The sequence below is a fragment of the Drosophila nasuta genome, chromosome 2R (assembly GCF_023558535.2).
Source record: "Drosophila nasuta strain 15112-1781.00 chromosome 2R, ASM2355853v1, whole genome shotgun sequence".
In the NCBI taxonomy this organism is placed as follows: domain Eukaryota; kingdom Metazoa; phylum Arthropoda; class Insecta; order Diptera; family Drosophilidae; genus Drosophila; species Drosophila nasuta.
Window position 1 is genome coordinate 8,854,019 of NC_083456.1, and position 20,025 is coordinate 8,874,043.

General features: G+C 34.4%; 3 protein-coding genes across 4 annotated transcripts; 1 reads left to right on the forward strand and 2 right to left on the reverse strand.

Annotated features, from left to right (window-relative positions):
• Nucleotides 1-1,185: 1,185 nt before the first annotated feature.
• LOC132785949 (uncharacterized) lies at nt 1,186-3,332 on the reverse strand. The gene is made up of 7 exons (XM_060792285.1): nt 2,955-3,332; nt 2,873-2,899; nt 2,635-2,822; nt 2,458-2,568; nt 1,916-2,268; nt 1,559-1,864; nt 1,186-1,475 (listed from the first exon to the last, which is right to left on the reverse strand). Exons 1-7 carry the CDS (start codon nt 3,282-3,284, stop codon nt 1,462-1,464), a joined length of 1,329 nt encoding a protein of 442 aa, XP_060648268.1. The 5' UTR covers nt 3,285-3,332; the 3' UTR covers nt 1,186-1,461.
• On the forward strand, nt 2,980-6,973 carry LOC132785948 (endothelin-converting enzyme homolog). Its single transcript, XM_060792284.1, has 12 exons — nt 2,980-3,053; nt 3,416-3,716; nt 3,898-4,198; nt 4,257-4,653; nt 4,709-5,001; nt 5,059-5,226; nt 5,288-5,371; nt 5,437-5,712; nt 5,773-6,029; nt 6,093-6,148; nt 6,219-6,603; nt 6,680-6,973. The coding sequence occupies exons 3-12, from the start codon at nt 3,962-3,964 to the stop codon at nt 6,777-6,779; spliced, it is 2,253 nt and encodes a 750-aa protein (XP_060648267.1). The 5' UTR covers nt 2,980-3,053; nt 3,416-3,716; nt 3,898-3,961; the 3' UTR covers nt 6,780-6,973.
• Nucleotides 6,974-8,515: 1,542 nt separating this feature from the next.
• LOC132786909 (tubulin polyglutamylase ttll-5-like) lies at nt 8,516-19,937 on the reverse strand. 2 transcript variants are annotated; one of them, XM_060793639.1, is made up of 5 exons: nt 19,713-19,917; nt 11,606-11,642; nt 10,613-11,389; nt 10,334-10,547; nt 8,516-10,271 (listed from the first exon to the last, which is right to left on the reverse strand). In XM_060793639.1, exons 2-5 carry the CDS (start codon nt 11,632-11,634, stop codon nt 8,532-8,534), a joined length of 2,760 nt encoding a protein of 919 aa, XP_060649622.1. In that variant the 5' UTR covers nt 11,635-11,642; nt 19,713-19,917; the 3' UTR covers nt 8,516-8,531. The 2 variants fall into 2 exon arrangements, with proteins under 2 accessions (XP_060649622.1, XP_060649621.1); XM_060793638.1 differs by lacking the exons at nt 8,516-10,271; nt 10,334-10,547; nt 10,613-11,389; nt 11,606-11,642 and adding an exon at nt 12,703-17,347 and having other exon boundaries at nt 19,713-19,937.
• Nucleotides 19,938-20,025: the final 88 nt, after the last annotated feature.

A 20,025-nucleotide genomic window follows, 5' to 3' on the forward strand; every position in this document is an offset into this window, starting at 1 on the left:
CCAAACGGCGTTAAGCCAAAGATTGTCATAAATTAGTTTAAAAATAATACAAACTCAAAACCAATAAAAATACTGCATCAATCTATCAAACCGTAGAGTATTTAATAGCGAAATTGCCTCACTTGCTTGCTGACGAATCGCAAACAGGTGAAACTGGTCTTGAGCAAGATTGATGTATCATAATAATACCCCGCAAATACGTTCGAAGTGATGAGACACTTGAAAGTCAATTTAAACAAACAAAATTTTCTTGACGTAAAGCCAAATTAAGCATAACAAGTACATTATAAATTATTCATCATTTTAATTATTCTCTTTTCATAGACTGCTTTCTTAGTTCCTTTTGTTGTCTGGCAAGCGTAAGCAAAGCAGACTCCAACAAATCCGATTGACTGGATTTCTTCCGTATAATTTCTGGAGATGGACAAAACGAAACTTTTGCAGAGGGTGCAACGACTGCTTGCGTATGATAATTGAGAGAGTACGCAGTTTGACTCGATCGTGATGGCGCCCGTCCCTTATAGACATATGGTAAAAATATCACAAAAGCGGATTAAAATTGGAAATCACTTACATATCTCGTGCATTTAATTGAGCTATTTTCAGCACAACATAGCCATTCTGTGCTCGCAACAATTAAATCTTCTTTCCGTGGCTTGAAGCATTTACAAAAATAAATTGCTTTAAATAAATAACAATAAAATCTTATTAAATATATTTTCTTTTTTGCACTTTATTAAAATAAACACTAATGTACGCTTACCCAATAAAAACAAGACCATAATTAATATAAGAAGCGCTCCGATAGTTTTGTAAGGATCTAATGATGATGATTGAATATTCTTGTTGTTATTTTTTGAGTCCAATGAACACAAGTCATTGTAGTCATCATTTAAGGGACAATTTAGTTGTAATCCTGCATCTTTTTGTGTTTCATAACTCATTATTTGACACACATTGATATCGCTATGAGTTTCTATTTTGCCTATACAATGACACCGACAATTCCAAACGCAAAAACATCTCGAATAAGTTTCTATTTCCATTGATCTTCTAGATACAATCATAACACTTGAATCTGATGATGTTTTTCTTTTCGGATCCAATTCGGTGTTCTTCATTTCATTAGTTTTAACAATCACTAAGAATTAATAACAGAAAATATGAGGTGTACATTTTAAGGTAATTATATAGATTGTATAGGTATAGGTTCGTATTATAATGGAGGATTCTAAAGCTGAACGTAAATTTTGTATATGAGTAACTTCACACCGTTTCTTGAAAATTCAAATTTTAATATTTTAATTTAGAACAACGCTAGTGATTATGTGTACGTTTAATTATCACTTTCAACAGTTTGAAAATATTTTTGAATTGAACAATATACAATTGCTCCTATTGCAATTATCAAAGCTTAGAGACGTTTGCAAAAAAGACATGGATAACAATAAATTATGTGAATTAATAATTCACTCCTATATATGAAAAAACGAGATAATTAAATTAACTAATAATTGTGGAATTGATAAACTGGAAGATTGATTTTCATTATTTTTACCGTCGCAATTATACTTGACATTTTTCTTTAGTCCCATTACAAAAGGCAGTAAGAATGTTATTGTTTCAGAAATATAGGGAATTAGTATTTTTGTCACCGTTGTTGATGCCCTGGTTTCAGATAATGGACAGCCATTAATACTTATTAGAAATTCATGAGCTTTTATTCCTTTATTTATCACATCCACAAAAATTTGTAAAGCATCTTTAGTCGTGGCATCAGTTACAATTCTTGAAATTTTGACTTTCAAAGCATCTTGTTGTGCAGCGTTTTCTACAAATGGCATTTTTATTTTGATATCAAATGCTGAAAATTTTGATTACAAATATTACTTTATTTATTTTTAAAAGCTCTTACCAGGGACTTGATCGTCTAAGACATTTAAGCACAATGCATTTTTATTATCAGGACACTTCGATAAAATTTTAGCTGGAGATGAACTGAATCCACGATCATTATTTCGGGAAAGTTCATTTTGAACATTGAGTAAATTTAAAAACTTGCTTGTATTATTATTTAGAAATTGGTGAAATATGCTCTTATAAATTTGTAACCCATTTAGTTTATCAGAATTCACAATAAAGCTGCTTGGAATTAAAAGCTTAAAATTTTCCAGAAATTTTGGGTCCTTTTTGTCTAGAATATCGTTGTGAGATGTCAACAGTGCTGAAATGTTTCCATTTACATATGTTCCAGACAAGTTATTTAATCTGAAAATTATTTTTGTATATTACTAAAAGATAAATTATATTTTTGATATATGGAAATGTCACATGTCTTAAGAATTGAAAGTGAAAAATGAAATGCAAAGCGGAAAATAGGCAAAGGTACCTTATTATTAATCACTAGAGTGATCGCTCAAAAATCTTGAATTTTTATTGCAGATTGTTGAAACTTACAAAATTATTGGAATAATCCTCCACCATATTGTTTTTCTTTTTCTGAAAATTCGTATTTTAGCTGTTAAAAATGGATGTGGTATGCTTAAATTAAAGATGGAATATTCCTCACTATCACAAGAAAATAAAAGTAATTTAAACATTGAAATAAAAGATTTAAATTGTATGTAGACCCACTCTGTTGGTGTTGGGTGTATTCTCGATTGGTCACAAAATTCAGAAGACTTCTTTCCAATATCATTAATATTTGAGTTCTCGATTTTAGTATTCTCGTTCTTTGTTGCTCGAAGACTCTGCTCTGAATAATTCGATTTATTTTCAATTATTTTACCGTAAACATATATATTCTCTTGCCCAGGTTGCTTCTATGAATTATAAAAATAAAACTTGACTTCCTTTTAGCTTAACTACTTACTATATTAAAATTATTTGAATTTGTCCACTGAAACATTAATATTTGAATTGAAAATAGACAAAGCACAATATAAATAACTCACACTTGAGGACTTCAGCGGATAAGTAATTATTGGATCACTTCGAGTAACTACTATGATATAAGGTGACATTATTTTTAAGGATTGACGTGTGGAGGGTTCGTAAGTTTCATCCAGTATTAGAAGCTTATACACATTATCTGAATTTAAATTGGGAGCAAAGACAATGTTAATAATCAAATGGGGCACACATGGCTTGTCTTCATGGATATTATCTGAGCACTTCAGCAGTATAGCGTTAAGAGAATCTCCGTTACTTTTTGTCTTGGTATAACTAGGCATTATTATTATGATTATGCACATAATTACGAATATGACAAATTGATAAAACATAGTTAATAAGATAGACTTTGGAAGTAAATAATGTTTTTGATATAAGTATCAAAGCCGGTGTAGATTACAATACATAGTATGCTAAAATTAATAAACAGTATAACTGACAATTCAAATTTTACCGATTTCAGCTAATTTAACCGTTTGGCGCCAGATACTCCATAATACAAATACATTCCCCTATGCATTGGTTAAGAGAAAATGAGAACAAAAAGCTTTGGTACCGCGAAAAGCTTTTGCAGGAAGCTCTTTAAGCTCTCGCGAACTATTGTGATAGTACATTGAGTATGTGAAAGGAAATAAAAACAAATATTATTTAAAGCAGCACAATTTTGTTTAATATTTGTAAATTTAGGTTGCAAAAATGTTTTTACAATTTTAAAGTGCTGGAATTTTAATCAGAGTACAGAAATCCAGGACCAGGGTATGCGTGTAAGCAAGTAAATGTAGTTCGAGGACTTATATACGACAACGACAACGACTACATACCTACATACACATGTACATTTGTGATGTTTTTGTAGAAATATGTATATTTATTGATTTAACGCTAGTAAATTATTCAATTTCCTCATGTGCTGAACGTGGACTTCTGCTGCAATCCTCCATCTAGATAATAGCAATAAGCAATATATTTAACTGAAAACTGTTTTGCAAAGCAAAGCTAAAGTTAAACCATGACAGCTGAGTTTAGTACGCGTAATACTTTTCGAAAGAGTGGAGCTGCCGGGTTAGGCAATAATGCTCGCAATGTGATTACTTCGGCGAATCCCTCCGGCGGCAGCAGCGCGTCGCTGCTCCAAAAACAGTTGTCATTCAAGACCCCAATATGCTCGAACCAATTCGGCAAGGCGGATGAGGTTGAGATGATTGAGAGCTCCAACACTGATAACTTGGGCGGCAGATATAATAAGGTATATATTTCGATTTGGCTATTTAACATAATAATTATTATGATTTATTATTTTCAAGAATAATATAATTGGCTGGATATGTTGTGCACCCTGCATATGGTTGCGAACTTCTGCCGCAGTGCACAAAGTGGCCATAACATCGGCAACCCTGTTGGTGACAACCCTGCTGGTGGCATCACCGATCTTATTTTTAATCAGCACAGCTCCGTCGCCGCTGCCGAGGGATTGCTACATGGAGGGCGATGGCTGCTCACCCACGAGTTCGTCCCCTTCGGAATGCACAGAAGCCATTTGTGAGACAGTCTCGTCAAACATTCAGGCTAGACTCAATTGGAATAAGGATCCGTGTTCGGAGTTTAAAAAGTTTAGCTGCTGGCGCAGCAGTCTCAATAAAAACATAACTAATCAGATCGAAATGGGGAATTCACAGAAATCCGTTGACATTCAAATGCAGAGTGAGTAGCCAATTGTTATTCACTTAAATCATTTAATAATATTCACTTATTTCAGTACTGCTTCAAAATTCGAGTATGAATGGTCCTTTTAAGAAATTACATAGTTTATTTGAGAGTTGCTTAAAGCTGACAACGAATTCATCGGCTATACAACGCGTCTTTGCCACATTAGGAGGATACCTCACTGTAGGCACTTTAGGTCCCTCGTCCATTGCACCGCTCGTAGCCAAAATATATGATCTGGGCCCGAGTCCATTAGTAGATATTTATTATGATCTCAGTTATGGAAGAAGACCCCATGTGCTTCTTATCATTAGCGGACCAAGTACCTCGTCTATTATCTTGGAGGTATTTACAATATTATGTTTTCATGATATCATTTAAAAACTATTTATTTCTTTATAGAATAAAATTCGTTGGATGAGCCCGAAAGCTCCGCCGAATCGTTTACGGCAAGGAATCCCCAAGTTGTTACCAGATCTAATCGATCAGTTTTTACCAAATTATTTATCTTATGCTCAACGTATCTCTGAAAAAGATACCATATTGGAGTTTGTAAAGGATCTCAATAAGGTAATTATCCATTAAATTATCCAAAGAAATTAAAAACTCAAGTTTTGCTGTGACATTTTAGATGCAAGTTGAGCAATCTCGTCGAGGTTTTTGGGATAGCTCTGTGTTATATAATATATCCAGTTTGCAATCGATGTATCCAGTGGTATGTTAAGGCTTCAAATTTCCTAATATTTTAATTTATTGTGACCAATTTAATTTGTATTTCAGCTAAATTGGACTCTTCTTATTCCAAAAGACTGGAGTGGCCCTATTGTTGTGAGAAATGCTGATTATCTCAGAGCTTTACAAGCATTTCTGACCAAATATCCATCTCGAGTTGCGCATAACTCCATGTTATTACTAAGTGCACTTGAAATTTTACCAAAAGATTATCCTAATCCGGAAGTATGCACACGCTCGACAATGTGGGCTTTACCCGAGCTAGCGTCAGCATTATATATTGCTCAGCACTCGACAGAGGATTCAAAGGACATCATAAAACGGGTAAGCAGAATTTTTAAATTAATCCTATTGTCCTTTATTCTTAAAGCTTCCTCTTTTTAGGCGGACATTGTTTTCAAGTCGCTGAAAGCGCACTTAAAAAGAGCTCCTTCCTTAAAAGGGGCAGCACTCGTGAAACTATCAGCTTTAAAAATTCAATCCCAAACCTGGGAAGGATTTACAAACCTAACGCAATTGATGAAATCACAGGAAGCACTTCAAATTAGCTCAGATAGTTGGCTAGAAAATATTCTAGGGATATATAAAAGGAATAAATTAGTACCAAATACAATTAATATGGACTCCAGTTCCCATGATGCGTAAGTATTAGAAAATTATATTGAACTGCAAAATTAATTTCCTAATTTAATATACTATTTCAGATGGGCCTATCCTATCGTATCGACTATATTTTATGACACTTTGAGCCATTCAATTGGTGAGAACAATGTGTACTCATTTTTGTAGCCATATAAAAAACTAACATTTTATTATATCGTAATTTGCAGTGGTTCCGTTATCGGTTATCTTGATACCCTATTTCAATGCACGATTGCCTCCATATTTGCATTATGCTTCAATTGGCGTTTCCATTGCTAAAGAGATTTTGCGGTCAATAACGAAGAACTTCGATGACAAAGCAATGCGTTGTGTACCGCATTCAGTTAATATATTTTCGAACTTTAGCCGCATGGATATTTTAATTCACTCCGGAGGAATGCAGATCTCGTACCACTCTATGCTTTCCCTAACTGGTCCTATAAAAGGCATGGCACGTTTGCCGGGATTGAACTTGACTCCAACACAAATCTTTTTCCTAGTCTCTGCTCAAGAGCTCTGTGCTGAATCAAACTACATGGGAATTGACACAAGCGCTTCTGAGTTCGACAACATGTAAGTTAAATTACTTTATCCTAGTTGAACCGGCGATTTAAAAGTGTTATATATTTCAATTGATTGCCCTTTTCAGATTGGGTTGGCTCATTGCACAAGGAGGTAGCGCGACTGAAGTTTTCAAATGTCCATCTGGTTCTATGATAAATATTCAAAAAACCTGCAATGTTCTTTAAATGTAATTTGTATAGTGCAAAATAAACTACTGAAATTTTGCGGATGTTCTTCGTTTGATTTAGGAACTCAATGTGAAACAACAACCCGTCGAAACACTACTTTCTATCCGATGTCAGCGACTATGCGAAATCTAGTGAATAGAAAATACTTCATTATTTTCTACATATTTATTTACAAATAAATATATTATTTTGTGACAATTTAAGTATTTGTAGAATAAATAAAAGTTGTCATTTAATTAAATATTTTTGCATTTTTATGGGCTGGGGGCAATCCGCATAATTATTTTTCAGCTACTGTTTTCGTCAAGTAAAAGGAAATAACCTTCCTACTAGAAATTATATTGTACATACTTACCTATTTTGAAGCCATTTTTATTTACCGATTGCAATATAAAAAAAAATAAGAAAGCAAAAAATAAAAATTGTAAAAATTCTTTGTTAATTTATTAAAAAGTATAAAAAATATAAAATAAAAAATACAACACATTTTGTCTTTGTATTTTAAATACGTTTGACAATTTTTTCTTAAACAAAATAATTAATCTTGTAAAAAACTTTAATGAAATTTGTGAAAACATAAATATTAAAAGGAAAATGTTTGTAACAAAACAATTGAGCTAAAAGTAGCATGTAAGAACTGTGAGTTCCACTATTTGGCTTCGTGTTAGTTTTTTCTTGGTTTTTGTTTATCCATAAATTCGCTTTTATATCCTATACACAATTAAAAATTGTAATTTTTCACATTTTATTAGTATTTAAATAAATTAATAAATATATATTATGGTAAGGGTACTGAAGATGAATAGGACCATATTCTTTGAGGTAATATTGAGAATAAAAGTTGAAGCGTACATCAGAATTCTGAGGGGTAATATTAAGAAACTCGTTGCATATTCTTTAAGGCCCCTATTGAATCAAGCGCGATATGCAAAGAAAATATGGGAAGTGATTCTTAAAGACGTTACATATTCGAATTACTTCCCAGTAAAGTAGATAATTTGCCTATTTTCGTGACTACAAATATTAATTTAAAAGCAATTTCAGTTTCTAGACATTTTTTAAGGCACACTACGCTCCAAAATTTTGCGCAATATATGTCCGCGATTTGGTTCCGTCGAAACCCATCCAATCTAAATCACATTTCTTGACCAGCATCAGTTTTAATATATCGTACAACTGTTTTAAGAATGAAGGGTCGAAAAATGAGTTGTTGCCTGATGAACGATGTAAAATGCAATTTATGCTAGTTTGCATCATATAGATGCTGACTAAAGTTTACCAAATGTGGCCTACTATATCACACAGCTGTCATAGGAACTAGCGATTCAAGATTAGTTCTTGTATTTTAACATTTTGTTCTTTACCTATCTTTAAGGTTCAGTTCCGTTCATCTTAAGCAAATTAGATCAAATTACTTAAAATTATAATATCTTCGGCTGGCCAAAGATAGCTTTTCATACTTTTTTATCACTACACACAGAATTTGAAATACTCTTGTAGAAAGCAATGCAATTGAATATCCAATAATAAAAAATATACTTAATTTGCCAAAATAATACTTGATTCAATTTTGAATATTTTGTAGAATGCCGTTGAATACTAATATTAGCAAACTAGTATGCATAATAAAAAGTCTTATATTGTATTTTATTTACTAGTATTATAAGCCTATTCTGAATGCGAGAAATTTTGTAATCGAAAATCATTGGAAAAATTGTTATGTCTTAAGCTTATAAGTTGTAAAAATTCTTATTTGGAATCCCTTGTGCTTCTCGACCTTAATGATATATCTTGTACATTTTCACAATTTTTATCGCAGTTTTTAATATACCCATCATACTTGCTAACTTCTCTTGACATTCCATAAGACGTCACCATTGCTGGGAGTGCTCTAAGAAAACCATGTAAGCCGGACGGAATGGGGGGTGTTGCTGGAACTGATAGTCCACATCGGTTATATAAAAAGGGCATAATCCCTGTGACATTCGTATGATGTGTGAGGACTGCCTCCAAGTCGGATTCTTGAGCGTGCATTAAAAACAGGCTGTAGGCGTTGGTTGGTATCATGCCAAAATGGTCAAACGAGTCAATATATGCCTCAGTATCTCTTCGGTATAGTTCGAGAAAATCTCCCAACAATTTCGCTACCATGGCTGAGCGAGCCTTGCTTATGTTTTGAGAATTCTTAAACAATACTGGTGGTTTTACACCTCCGCCATATTTGGTTAAGAACTTAATTATGATTTTCTCATGACTATCTTTTGGGTCTTGGGTTAATCGTCGTAAAACCGACTCTAAATACAAACTGAAAGTCTGACGCGCTTGAAAATGTGTCAATGTTGAGCCACTGGTGATTTTCTTCAACATTTGTTTGCGCAGTCGTCTGCCTTCCTCCTCACACTTCTCAACGATTTGCTTCTTCAGAAAAGGAATTTCTGAATCCGTTTCCAAAGCGCGCTCGTATTGCTTGATTCGATTTTCCTGAGAGTTGTCATCCTTCGCACTTCGTGGTCCCGAACCGAATAGGTTCGAGTGCAGCATTTGGTTATAATTGTGTTGTGTGACTAATGTTTGGAACGTTTGGCCTTGGACATTTGGTGTGGATATGGGGATACCATTGGCAGGATCCAAGAAGTTTCCATAACGTTGCATAGTATCGTCAGTTGGGAATATGCGAACAAAACCTCCACGTCGAGTGTACTGTAAGCGGGCACTTCTCAGAATGCGCTGCTCCTCTTGTGTTAATGGAATCACAGGTTTCTTTTTGGATTTTGTCGATCGAAGTGCGGATTCACTTGTATCTACTTGTCTTTGACAGCTTGAGCTCCGAAGTCGTGATGATTTTCCATCGTAATGTGTCCGCATTTCTGGTGTGAATGCTGGGATGCCGACACAAGTTAACAAATCAGTAACAAGACAGGCTTTTACCTTCGTATCGAGGGGACTATCAACGCCCATAGACGGTGATAGATTCACTTCCAATAACCATGGTTTAAGTGTATTATCAATCAAAATATCAAATCCATACAGCTCAAAGCAGTTGTTCACATTAGGTACAAACATTCGGCACGCGGAAATGATTGTTTGGGCACAGGCAAGAACCGCCTTAATTATCAAATCCTCAATATTTAACATTAGCAGATGAGTGTCGCACCCCTGAAGTTTGAGATGTCGTAAAAGCGCCGACAAGGTCCACTTGTGACCAACATCTTCGTCTTGTGCATCCGATGATCGTATGTAATCGGAATGATATTTGTTGATGCTGTAGTTGCAAAGATGCATGCAAGGATTCCACAAGTTGTCCGCATTCCTGTCATATCTAACAGTTGCCAATCGCACAATGCCCTCCTCATACAGATAGATTATAAGGGGGTCAAATGATGTTACCAAAACGTAAACTCGCAAGTCGCATTTGTGACCATCAATGCAAAGAGGATCCACAATATATTTCGATACTAAAACTTGTTCGTCCTGTGGAATTTGATCGGGCTGCAAGCAAAATTTATACTTATTATTATATATAATTCAATAATTATAATAGCTAATCTTACCGAATTGACAATAAAGATGCCACGTCCCCTACTGGATGCTGCTGGTTTAACAATCCAAGGTCCTCGATGTTTATTATGTGCAAATATCAAATCTCGAATTTCAAGAGGTAAAATGAAAGACTGAGGTACTATGTCGAAGTGTTTCATTCCCCGCAAGTGCTGCATGCGCTCAATATTCTTATAAAGTCTATCTTTTCGGGTTAACTCATAAGACCTACATTGAGATAATAAGGTATTAATATTGAAAAATTCCAAACATACTAATAATTACCAACTTACCTCGGAAAATGATTTACCCGCTGATACAAGGCCAAATTACGAAGCGTATCAAGTTTCATATGAACACCTGTCCACAACAAATTAAAATTCGAATCACCTTGAACTTCGGTTAATCCATGAACATTGAATATTTTCCGTAGCAATTTGGTTTCGGTTTGAATGAACTTATACGTGATTTTCAACTGATGCGCGGGCATATTGATTCCACATTCGTTGTCTTCCTCACTCGACGCCTCATGATCTTCTTCACTAGTGTTGATCTCGGTATTAGATTGTGATGTCGTTGCAGACTCATAGCCACTTTCCTTATTTAAATTGACCTCTATTTCGATGATTGACGTATTTTTACTTTTATGAGGTTTTCTCGATTTAGTTTCGTTGTATTGAATAGTTTCATCCCCATCGCTGGAAACAGATGCGTCGCTTGACGAGAATGCATCTAAAGATTTCTTAATTGGATTTCTATGATTAACTAATTCTTTGCAATTTGCTACTGTTTTTTCCACGGCCACAAATATTTTGCCTTGATTTGTATAATTTGATTGTGTTTTACTGACGGTTGGTGAGGATGATGTTTTATGAATTGTTTCGTTCGGAGTAGATACAGCACTGGGGCTATCTGCCCCTGTCTTCGATTGTTGTGGTGCTGCTTCAAGTATCAATTTTCTTGTCTTTGGATTTAAAATATTGGTGCGGAACACTAACACAGCTTCACGGGAACCAATCTTTCCACTTGTAACCCATTCATCAGAGTTTACATACTTAAAACACCTTTCGCTAAAAGGAATCACAAATTATAATTTTAAGAGAAATCTAACTTTTGTGTAGATTATCCAAATGCAACTTTTTTAAAGAAATCTATCCTCAAAAAATGAGTAAAACAGAAAATTTGAGCTTACAAACAAATAGAAGGAAATAATAGGAACTAAACGGGCTAAATTATTAATTTCTTCCGGTCTATGTCTGAAGTTGATAGTTAAGAAAAGAACTTACGTTGAATTAATATGTGAAGATGCAGGCATGGCAATTTCTGGAATAATAAGAGATATATTTTATAGAAATTGCGTTCACTATATTAGGTCTTACAAATTAGATAAAAATCAAGTAGTTCCTTCAAAATACACTCTTGGATCTTATTTATTTAGAGATTAAAAACCGAAGGTGTCGGTAGCGATAACAAATAATTAGCTATGAAAAACACAGTCTCATGTGGTCGACTGTAAAATACCCTATACCCATGTAAACTTAACAAAAATTTGATTTATATATAATTATAAACTTTATTTAAAATATTTCATATATATTATGTTCGCTCCAAATCCAGATCATTTTGTTAATGTATTGATGGTACTGTAAATCAACAAAGAAAACGTCTTATAGAGTATATTAATTCGCAGAAATTAGAAACTTGAATAAGTTTCTTAAATGCAAAACTTTAATTATCCATTTTTTTATACAAGCATGGGATTTCTGCATGACCATGTGGATCGAATATCGAGACTAATTAATCACACCAATTCTCTATTACAATTCATACGCATATTTTAAGTAGTGGCGGCCCTGATGATCATAGGATGCGATATGGATTCCAAATATAAAGTGTAGATAAGGCGTTATAAGTAGTTTGGCTTGGTCTTCGAGGGATCCAGGCGGGATCAGTGATTAGTATGCACAGCCGAGAAACCACCAAATAGCATACTACATATTTTTTGAGAGATTTCTAAAGGATTGATTGCGTTGTGCCATTACTAGCCATAGATTTGTATGATTAAGCCAAAAATAATCATAGCAGAAATAGGAACAGGTATCCAAGTAGATCGTCATTAATTATCTCTTTGGCGATCTTATGTCGATCATATTGCTTTGTTGGAAGTCGGAGTTATAAATTTAGTTATGGACACCTTACCTGGAAGCCATCTTTTCTGCGTTACATCTCGTGGACTATATATTATTATTTGTGATTAATCCCACACAATTAATAAACAATTATATGTAAACATTCATTGAATTGCCGAGGTCTATAGAGTTGTACATCGCATTCTAGCGAGATTTAATTCCAAAAATTCTCCGATATTAAAATGTACTTAACGTTCTTACAATTCTAAAAGTTCATATTCAAAAAAATACTCTTATGAAAAAAAAGAAAACTTAATTGGTAATTTTACATTGTTCATCATATGTTCTTCTTATGACATATTATTTAATATTTTATTTAAGTTATTATTACAAAATGTCTCAAAAATTTAAAATTTTTGGAAAACATTTTGAACAATGTTTAAATACAGTTTCAAAACTAATTGTATGTTTACATAATCACATACATATTTCATTTTCTTCCATAATGATATATTTAAAAAATAATAACTAGCATTACAACAAATTGTATTTGCAAGGGTTTCAGATCATAATCAGCATAGGGCACATCAGTTTACATCCAGTTGCGTCTGTCTCCGGTGTTGTTATTTGACGAGCCAAAAGGATATGTCCGATTTGCGTACATAGATGAGGGATTCCTATTGTTATTAAATTGTCCACTGTCATTGAATTGGTTATACTGTTGATCCGGCAAATCGCTGTTATTGTATTCCATAGCGTTTCCACCATATGTGTTTTTATTGAAAATTGTATTATTTGTTTGAGCCATATTTGCAGAGAAGTAATTCGAACTAGTTTGCATGTTTTGCATATCGCTTGTCATGTTAGAATTCATGAATTGATTTTGATTTGTAAATGTTTGACGATCATGGTTAGAATTTGAGTTATAAAATTGTTGATTTTGAGCCGGAAGTTTTGATTTGGGATTTTGTTGGGCGGAACTTGCATTAAACTGATTCCGAGTTGGTACTGCAGAACTTGAATTATAAGATTCGCGATTTTGTGCTACAGGATTTGAATTAAACGAATCTCGATTCTGTGTGTCAGCATTCGGGTTATAAGATCCACGATTTTGTGTGGCAGAATTGAAGTAATAAGCTTGTTCTCGATTTTGTTCTGAAGGATTTAAGTTCAACAACTGTTGACGTTCGCTAGTATTGCTACTAAATGTAATACTTGATGAGTTAATACCAGCGTTCGTTGTGCTTGAAGAAGGTTCTTGAAGTTTTTTCTGCTCGATTAGTGAGTAAACTTGAATAATTTGCTTCAACTGTTCAGGGTTAATCTTTGTTTTTCCTTGTGAGATCAATGATGAGGCTAATTTGGCAGCCAGTTCGGTTTTATCAAATTGATCTGATATTTTGTATGATCCTGTTGACTTTGTCTTTTGAGCAACTTCCTGATTTGAGTAAGAATTGCTCAGAGAGGGTCCGGCGGTACTGCTGTTTTCAGTAGTTTTCGCGTTTTCATTTGAACCTTGAGCCGTCAATTCAGCAGCAAACTCCAGCAATGCTTCAGTATCGTTGACTGCCTTTTTCAGTGCTCGCTCTTGATTGCCTTCCAGCATTTTGGAAATTATTAGACCCGTAAATTTTTCCTTTGCCGTCTCCAAAACGACACAATTTTCGGGTGAGAGAATCAAACTGTTAACCTTGTCTGGATGCACCTTAGAAATCTGTAGAGCTTTGGCTAATAATTCCGTAATGCTGGGGCCTAAACTTCCTAAGTAATCTTCAAGTGCTGTTAAGAGTCGAAGCACATGAATTGCATTAACTTCTTCTCTTGCCTCTCTGGGCTTTGGCTTGGGTTTGGGGGGACTTGGCTCTCGCCGATGTTCAATGGGTTCTCGACGATGCTCCACGGTATTTTCAATGTGGGCCGGTCCCTGAAGTGGCTCAATTTCGGGCTCATGAAGATAATCAGCGACATTTACGTGATATTTGGTGTCAGTCAATTCATTATTGGTCATTGGTAAACACAATCTTTCACGGCACTTAATCTTAATATTCTCAAGATCTTGATTGTACAGTTCTTCCAAGCGAGCATTAAAGAACAGAATCCATTCGCCTTGATAATTGTAAGTGCGGTGGTTAATACCAGAGGCTATGAGTTCATCTTTACGTCGTTTCCAAAATTTTTGCCACTCGTCCTTGTATAGCGGATGCTCCTCAGGATCTGATTTGTATACCTCAAAGGATGTATTCAATTCACGCACACTGTGATCAACCATATGTCTATAAGCCTGCCAGATATCGCCGTCTCGCAATGGGGACAATGATCTACGCTCCACATCCCATTGAGATGCTATTACCGGCGATGAACGCTTTCTCTTTCGCTCCGGGGATGGGGTTCTGGATCGATTGCGTTTCGAAGTTCGAGCAGTTTGGCGATGGCGTGACGGTTGAGATTGTCGCGTATCTCTTAGAAAATTTTCAACCATTCGTTTGTGAGTCTCATCATCGACAGGTGCAACATTATGTGGTTGGTTGTTGGGTTGACGCGAATAGTCATTGTTATAGTTCTGAATGAGTGGTTGTTGACTGCGATACACATCACTTGAGTTTTGCAAAGAAGTAGGATATGCAGGCTCATTATTTGGCAACCTTATGAAACCATCTATTGGTGGATCGACCTTGTTGTTTGCATTTTCAATAAACATCTCCACCTCATTTGAATCTACAACATGTGTAAATGTTGGACCAGTCTGCTCTGATGCGTGTCGGCGATGAAACACTGTTGAGAGTAAGCTTTTCTTGTTCTTGTTGAACCAGTATTCATAACAATGATAGGCGTTCTCACGACCATGATGCGTTTCAATGGCAGTAGCTAATTTACATAATATAGGCGTTAATACTTTGAACACTTGGTGCTCCGGTACGTGTGAGATGAGCTGTCTGTATTGGCGAATGGCTGTTGGAAAATGTTCTTCGCAATACTTGAGACGATGATTGATGCTGATTAAATGGTTATGCATTGATATTTCATCTGCACTAATATCACATAAGCTGCAAAGAAATCTGGGAGATCTATCACTCATACTGCGCACAATTTTCAGAACGTATTCGACTCCTATAAGTCCCAATACGTCTGTCATGTTTTTAGAGTTATCAAATGTTGTATTAAAGGATGGTAAAGATTTTAAATCCATTGGATTTGGGGTAATAATCTTTTCCCGCCCTTTATTGTTTTCTTGAACATTCTTACTGGAAGTATCAATTTCAGGTTCCAATAAAATAACTTCGTCATCATCATCATCATTGTTATTAACGACTTTGACAGTTTCTGGATTATTTTCCTTTGGAGCTTCAGCAGTTATTAGTTTTGATAACGGTACACAAGATATTTTTCTTTTTTTAGCTTCTGCAGCCAATTTTGCTGGATTTTTTACAAGATTTAACTGTATTGGACGTTTTGGCAAATTAATTTCAGATTTCTTTTGTGATGTAGCAGAATTTTCGAAATTATCTGTAAGAACATCGACAGCAAAATTTGGTTCGTCGCGTGGTTTCTGCATCTGAACGTCATCTTTGGATTTCAATGTTGAATTTTCCACATTTTTTTGCTGCAAAGTGTTGGAAGCTTTTTGAATTGAAGAGATATCACCCTGAACCTTTGAATCAACTGAGATTATTTTTTCATTGGCAGTTTCCGAGTTTCCATTGAGATTGACAGCAGGTGCAAGAGTTTTCTTGATAATTGAAGGTTCTGCATTCGCACTTTTGGCTTCTATTGAAGTTGGCTTTGAGACAGATTGCAATGGAAGTTTTATTGCAGTTGACTTTGAAGCCAATTGAGCTTGTGCAACTGTTTTTGCAATGCATTCTGCTTCAGATTTAATTATAGGTGACTTTCTTGATGTCGATTCAATTGACGAATTTGCTGAAGTTGGTTTTGCATTCGATTCAACGGAAGCTAGAGTGTCAGATGGCTTCGTGGAATCACCAGCTGCAACTTTTGTTGCATTTGGCTTTGTAGATCCAACTGGAGCTTTTAAGCCAGTTGAACTTGAAGTAGTTTTAGCTGAAGGATTAGTTGCAACTAGCTGACCAGAAGCTTTTGGTTCAATTGTTTTCGAAGTAGACCCAACTGGAACAGTTGCTGCATTTTTCTTCGTAGTAGTAGTTGGAGCTGAAGGATTAGACGAGGCTGCTTTTACAGGCTCTTTTGCCACTATTGGTTTTGAAGTAGATGCAACCGGAGCTGTTGTTGCAATTGGCTTAGGAGTAGTTGCAAGGGAAGGATTAGCAGTAGCTGGTTTTGGAGTCGCTGCAACTTGAGGTTTAGTTGCAGTTGGTTTTGTTGCGACTCCGATTGGAGGTTTAATTGGTTGTGTAGTCAATGTAGATTTGTTTGTGGTCTTTGCCACAGTAGCAGGTGACTGTGCATTATTTACTGGTCCTGTTTTTACTTGCGTATTAGGAGGTCTTTTCATTATGTTCTTGAAGCCAATTCCTTTGGGAAGGCGAACATTTTTTACAATTTCCATTTTACAAATATGTTTCTTGCCAGAAAGATGACTGTATAAATTCTTATCTCCATACTGACAAACAGAGCATACATTGCATAAATACATCTTCTTACTTGGCTCCTTGCACAAAACCATATTTTCCCATTTGGTATGGCTGGCTATTTGAAACTCAAGCACCATGACGTCTTTTATGGACAGTGTTGTTAGTAAAGCTGAATACTCCGAACTATCAAACACTTCTTTCTGTATTTTTGCCATTTTCAATTTTATGCGATCTTTTTACATTCACAAAACTAGAATTACTTTCTGCATATGGTAAGCTCTTAAATATAATTTATATATTGATTGATACAAATTTAAATGTTTGGCTTTAATGTTCACATTTATTGTTGCTATAAAATTGAAGGAAAAATATTTTTATATAAAATTTAATCAAATTTTTACTGAGAAACTACTTTTATTTAATTTTATTATCTTAATTTATTAGAAGTATTTTAAAGAGCAAGTAGAATTTAAAAAATCGCGATATCGTACAAGTATCAATGTAGAGCGCATGAAATACACTGAATGTATGTGAAACTATTGCAACAAATGGGTTGTTGTATAAGAATCACATTTAAAATATTTATGACTATGTATATTGCTTAATTAATTATTAATTAATTAGGAGTTAATTAAATATTAAATTAAACCAAAACCTTAAGACTCTCTTAAAGGGGTTTAAAATAAAATAGCGATATAAAAACTTAGGAAATAACTAGAAACAATATTAGCTGTAAGTTAGCACTAAGCTAGGTAAACCTTACGTTAGTATGTGGAAAGTTGACAACAATTGTACAAACGATTCTTTTATGAAGAAATATAAATAACTTTAAAACGGTTTTCAAATCATTATCAAGTCAATTTCTTCCAACAATACAAATGATTCTATATATAGAATATATAAAAATAGAATACAAGTGATTGAAGTACTTGGTGCAATTGTAGTACAATTGCAGAACAGTTTCAGACTTCCAAAAACAATTTACCTTTTTAAAGGAATCGGATATAATAACTACAATCTTCAAAATGTCCCAACATTTCGACTACAACATAAGCTGTCAAACATCGTGACTTTCGTTATATAATTCTCACCTTAACTGTGACACTTTGCGCGATAAACGAAAATACGGTAATAAAAGTTCTAATTGTCACAATTCAATAAACTGGATACTTGCGAACGAACCCTGCCAATGTTCTCAAGTGATTGTCGTGCCGAAAAACAAATATAGTATGTGTGGTGTGTGCCACGAAAATAAACTACTATAGTTTGCATAGAAACAGACATTAGTTATCGTGACAACATTACAAAAAGGACTAAAGAACCGGGTATGCACACGAAAATTACAGAATATAACGTGTGTTAGGGATATGCTTGGGAAAGCGCCATATCACAACAGATGGTCACGAGAGTCCGGCTTAACCCTCTCCAGGATTATTAATATAGCGCTTGTTCAGCTCATTTATTTAACCCTCTTCATGAATATTAAAATAACGCTTATTCAGCTTATTTATTTAACCCTATGCAGTCCTATTAATACTACACTTACTACGCTACAAGTTGTAGTTTAGTTTTAACGCTCCCAGGCCTAAGAACATAGTAATCATTATGAAACTGCATACTTAACTTACTTAACTAGTAATACCGAACATATATAAAAACTTGCGAATTTTGAAATATGATAGATATTTCACATATTTTTTTTGGCTGTAAACCTAAGAAAACTTGAAAAAAGAGCTAAACAACAATTCGATTGCAGTTATAAACAAAAACCATCCAAGGGGAATATATTTTTTTAAAAGATACCCTACGAAACAGGTTCTTAATTTGTAATTTAGGGACTGCGCATTTTTTTACTTTTGCTTTTGTTTAAAAATTTTAAAAAATAATTTGCGCAAATTAAAACCAGAGAGAAAGCGATTGAAGCTTTTCGTTTTATTTCGACGGAGCTTTTTAAACTTTGTGAATTATTTATTGGGCGGTTGATCTATCGATTTAAGAAAGACTCAATTTATTTTTACCCGCTGCAAGTATATATCATATATACCCCATGAGTGTGTTTTATTTTAGGCAACTAATGTTCCATGTGCAAATGCAAATATATCTATCTGCACAAAGTACAATATATGCATAGATTATACAAATGCAGCGCATTGCAGACAAAATGTCTTGAAGTGCATATAGAATGAACTATTTGAGAGGTAATGTGTGTCAAGGCAGCGAAAGTGTTGCATGTCCCAAAATTACATACATATGTATTTATGTATAGTATGTGTGTGTCATGGAGTAATGCTTAACACAATGTTGCTACGCATCGTAGCAATGCGATATTGTTAAAGCATGGTTAGAAACGCATAAAGCATGAGGTCATGCAAGCATTGATTTTTTGACTTTACACACAAAACACACATGCACATGTGAATGTACATTTTGGATGTGTGTTATAAGTCCACATATTTGCATATGCTAATTCTCAAACAGTTTAAACCCCCGATACACAATGTTTTTTTTCGAACTTACCGGCATTATTTAGTTACTTAGTTGTACGGAACGCGATGTTCTTCAACCGGTTATTAAGACCTAAATAACCCTATATTCTTATTAAATACACACTTATCTAAATATATTTCACGGACCTACATATACATATATAAATGGATAAATAATAAATATACACACTTAAAAGCATGCCTTTATTGTTTTACTTTGCTACTTACTTATCTTGTTCCCTCCTTGCGTCCTTACACTCAAACAAATGCACAAACAAACACGCAATTGTTCAATATGTATTTCCAATTTCTACAGAAATTTGCAATAAGTAAAATTTGTTATTTGCACTAGGACGAAGACGAACTGAGAATTTCGATAACAACGAAAGAAAATGGAATGTAGTGCAGATGGATTTCACATCAATTTTTAGTGGTGGACATATTAACAAAACTAAACTAGAGCCGGGCAAAATAGTACATCGATACATTTAATCGATATTGAAAATCTTTTAACAATCTTTGAAACATTGCTAACGTTACA

Bases quoted from the DNA above. Each gene is read 5' to 3' on its own strand.
- LOC132785949 (XM_060792285.1), bottom strand. From the start codon at position 3,284: ATGTTTTATCAATTTGTCATATTCGTAATTATGTGCATAATCATAATA. The intron at 2,900-2,954 runs GTGAGTTATTTA...TTAATGTTTCAG, and splicing joins ATCCGCTGAAGTCCTCAAGT to TGGACAAATTCAAATAATTT. The intron at 1,865-1,915 runs GTAAGAGCTTTT...CAAAATTTTCAG, and splicing joins CTTAGACGATCAAGTCCCTG to CATTTGATATCAAAATAAAA.
- LOC132785948 (XM_060792284.1), top strand. From the start codon at position 3,962: ATGACAGCTGAGTTTAGTACGCGTAATACTTTTCGAAAGAGTGGAGCT. The intron at 5,227-5,287 runs GTAATTATCCAT...GTGACATTTTAG, and splicing joins TTGTAAAGGATCTCAATAAG to ATGCAAGTTGAGCAATCTCG. The intron at 6,149-6,218 runs GTGAGAACAATG...CGTAATTTGCAG, and splicing joins CACTTTGAGCCATTCAATTG to TGGTTCCGTTATCGGTTATC.
- LOC132786909 (XM_060793638.1), bottom strand. From the start codon at position 17,213: ATGGCAAAAATACAGAAAGAAGTGTTTGATAGTTCGGAGTATTCAGCT.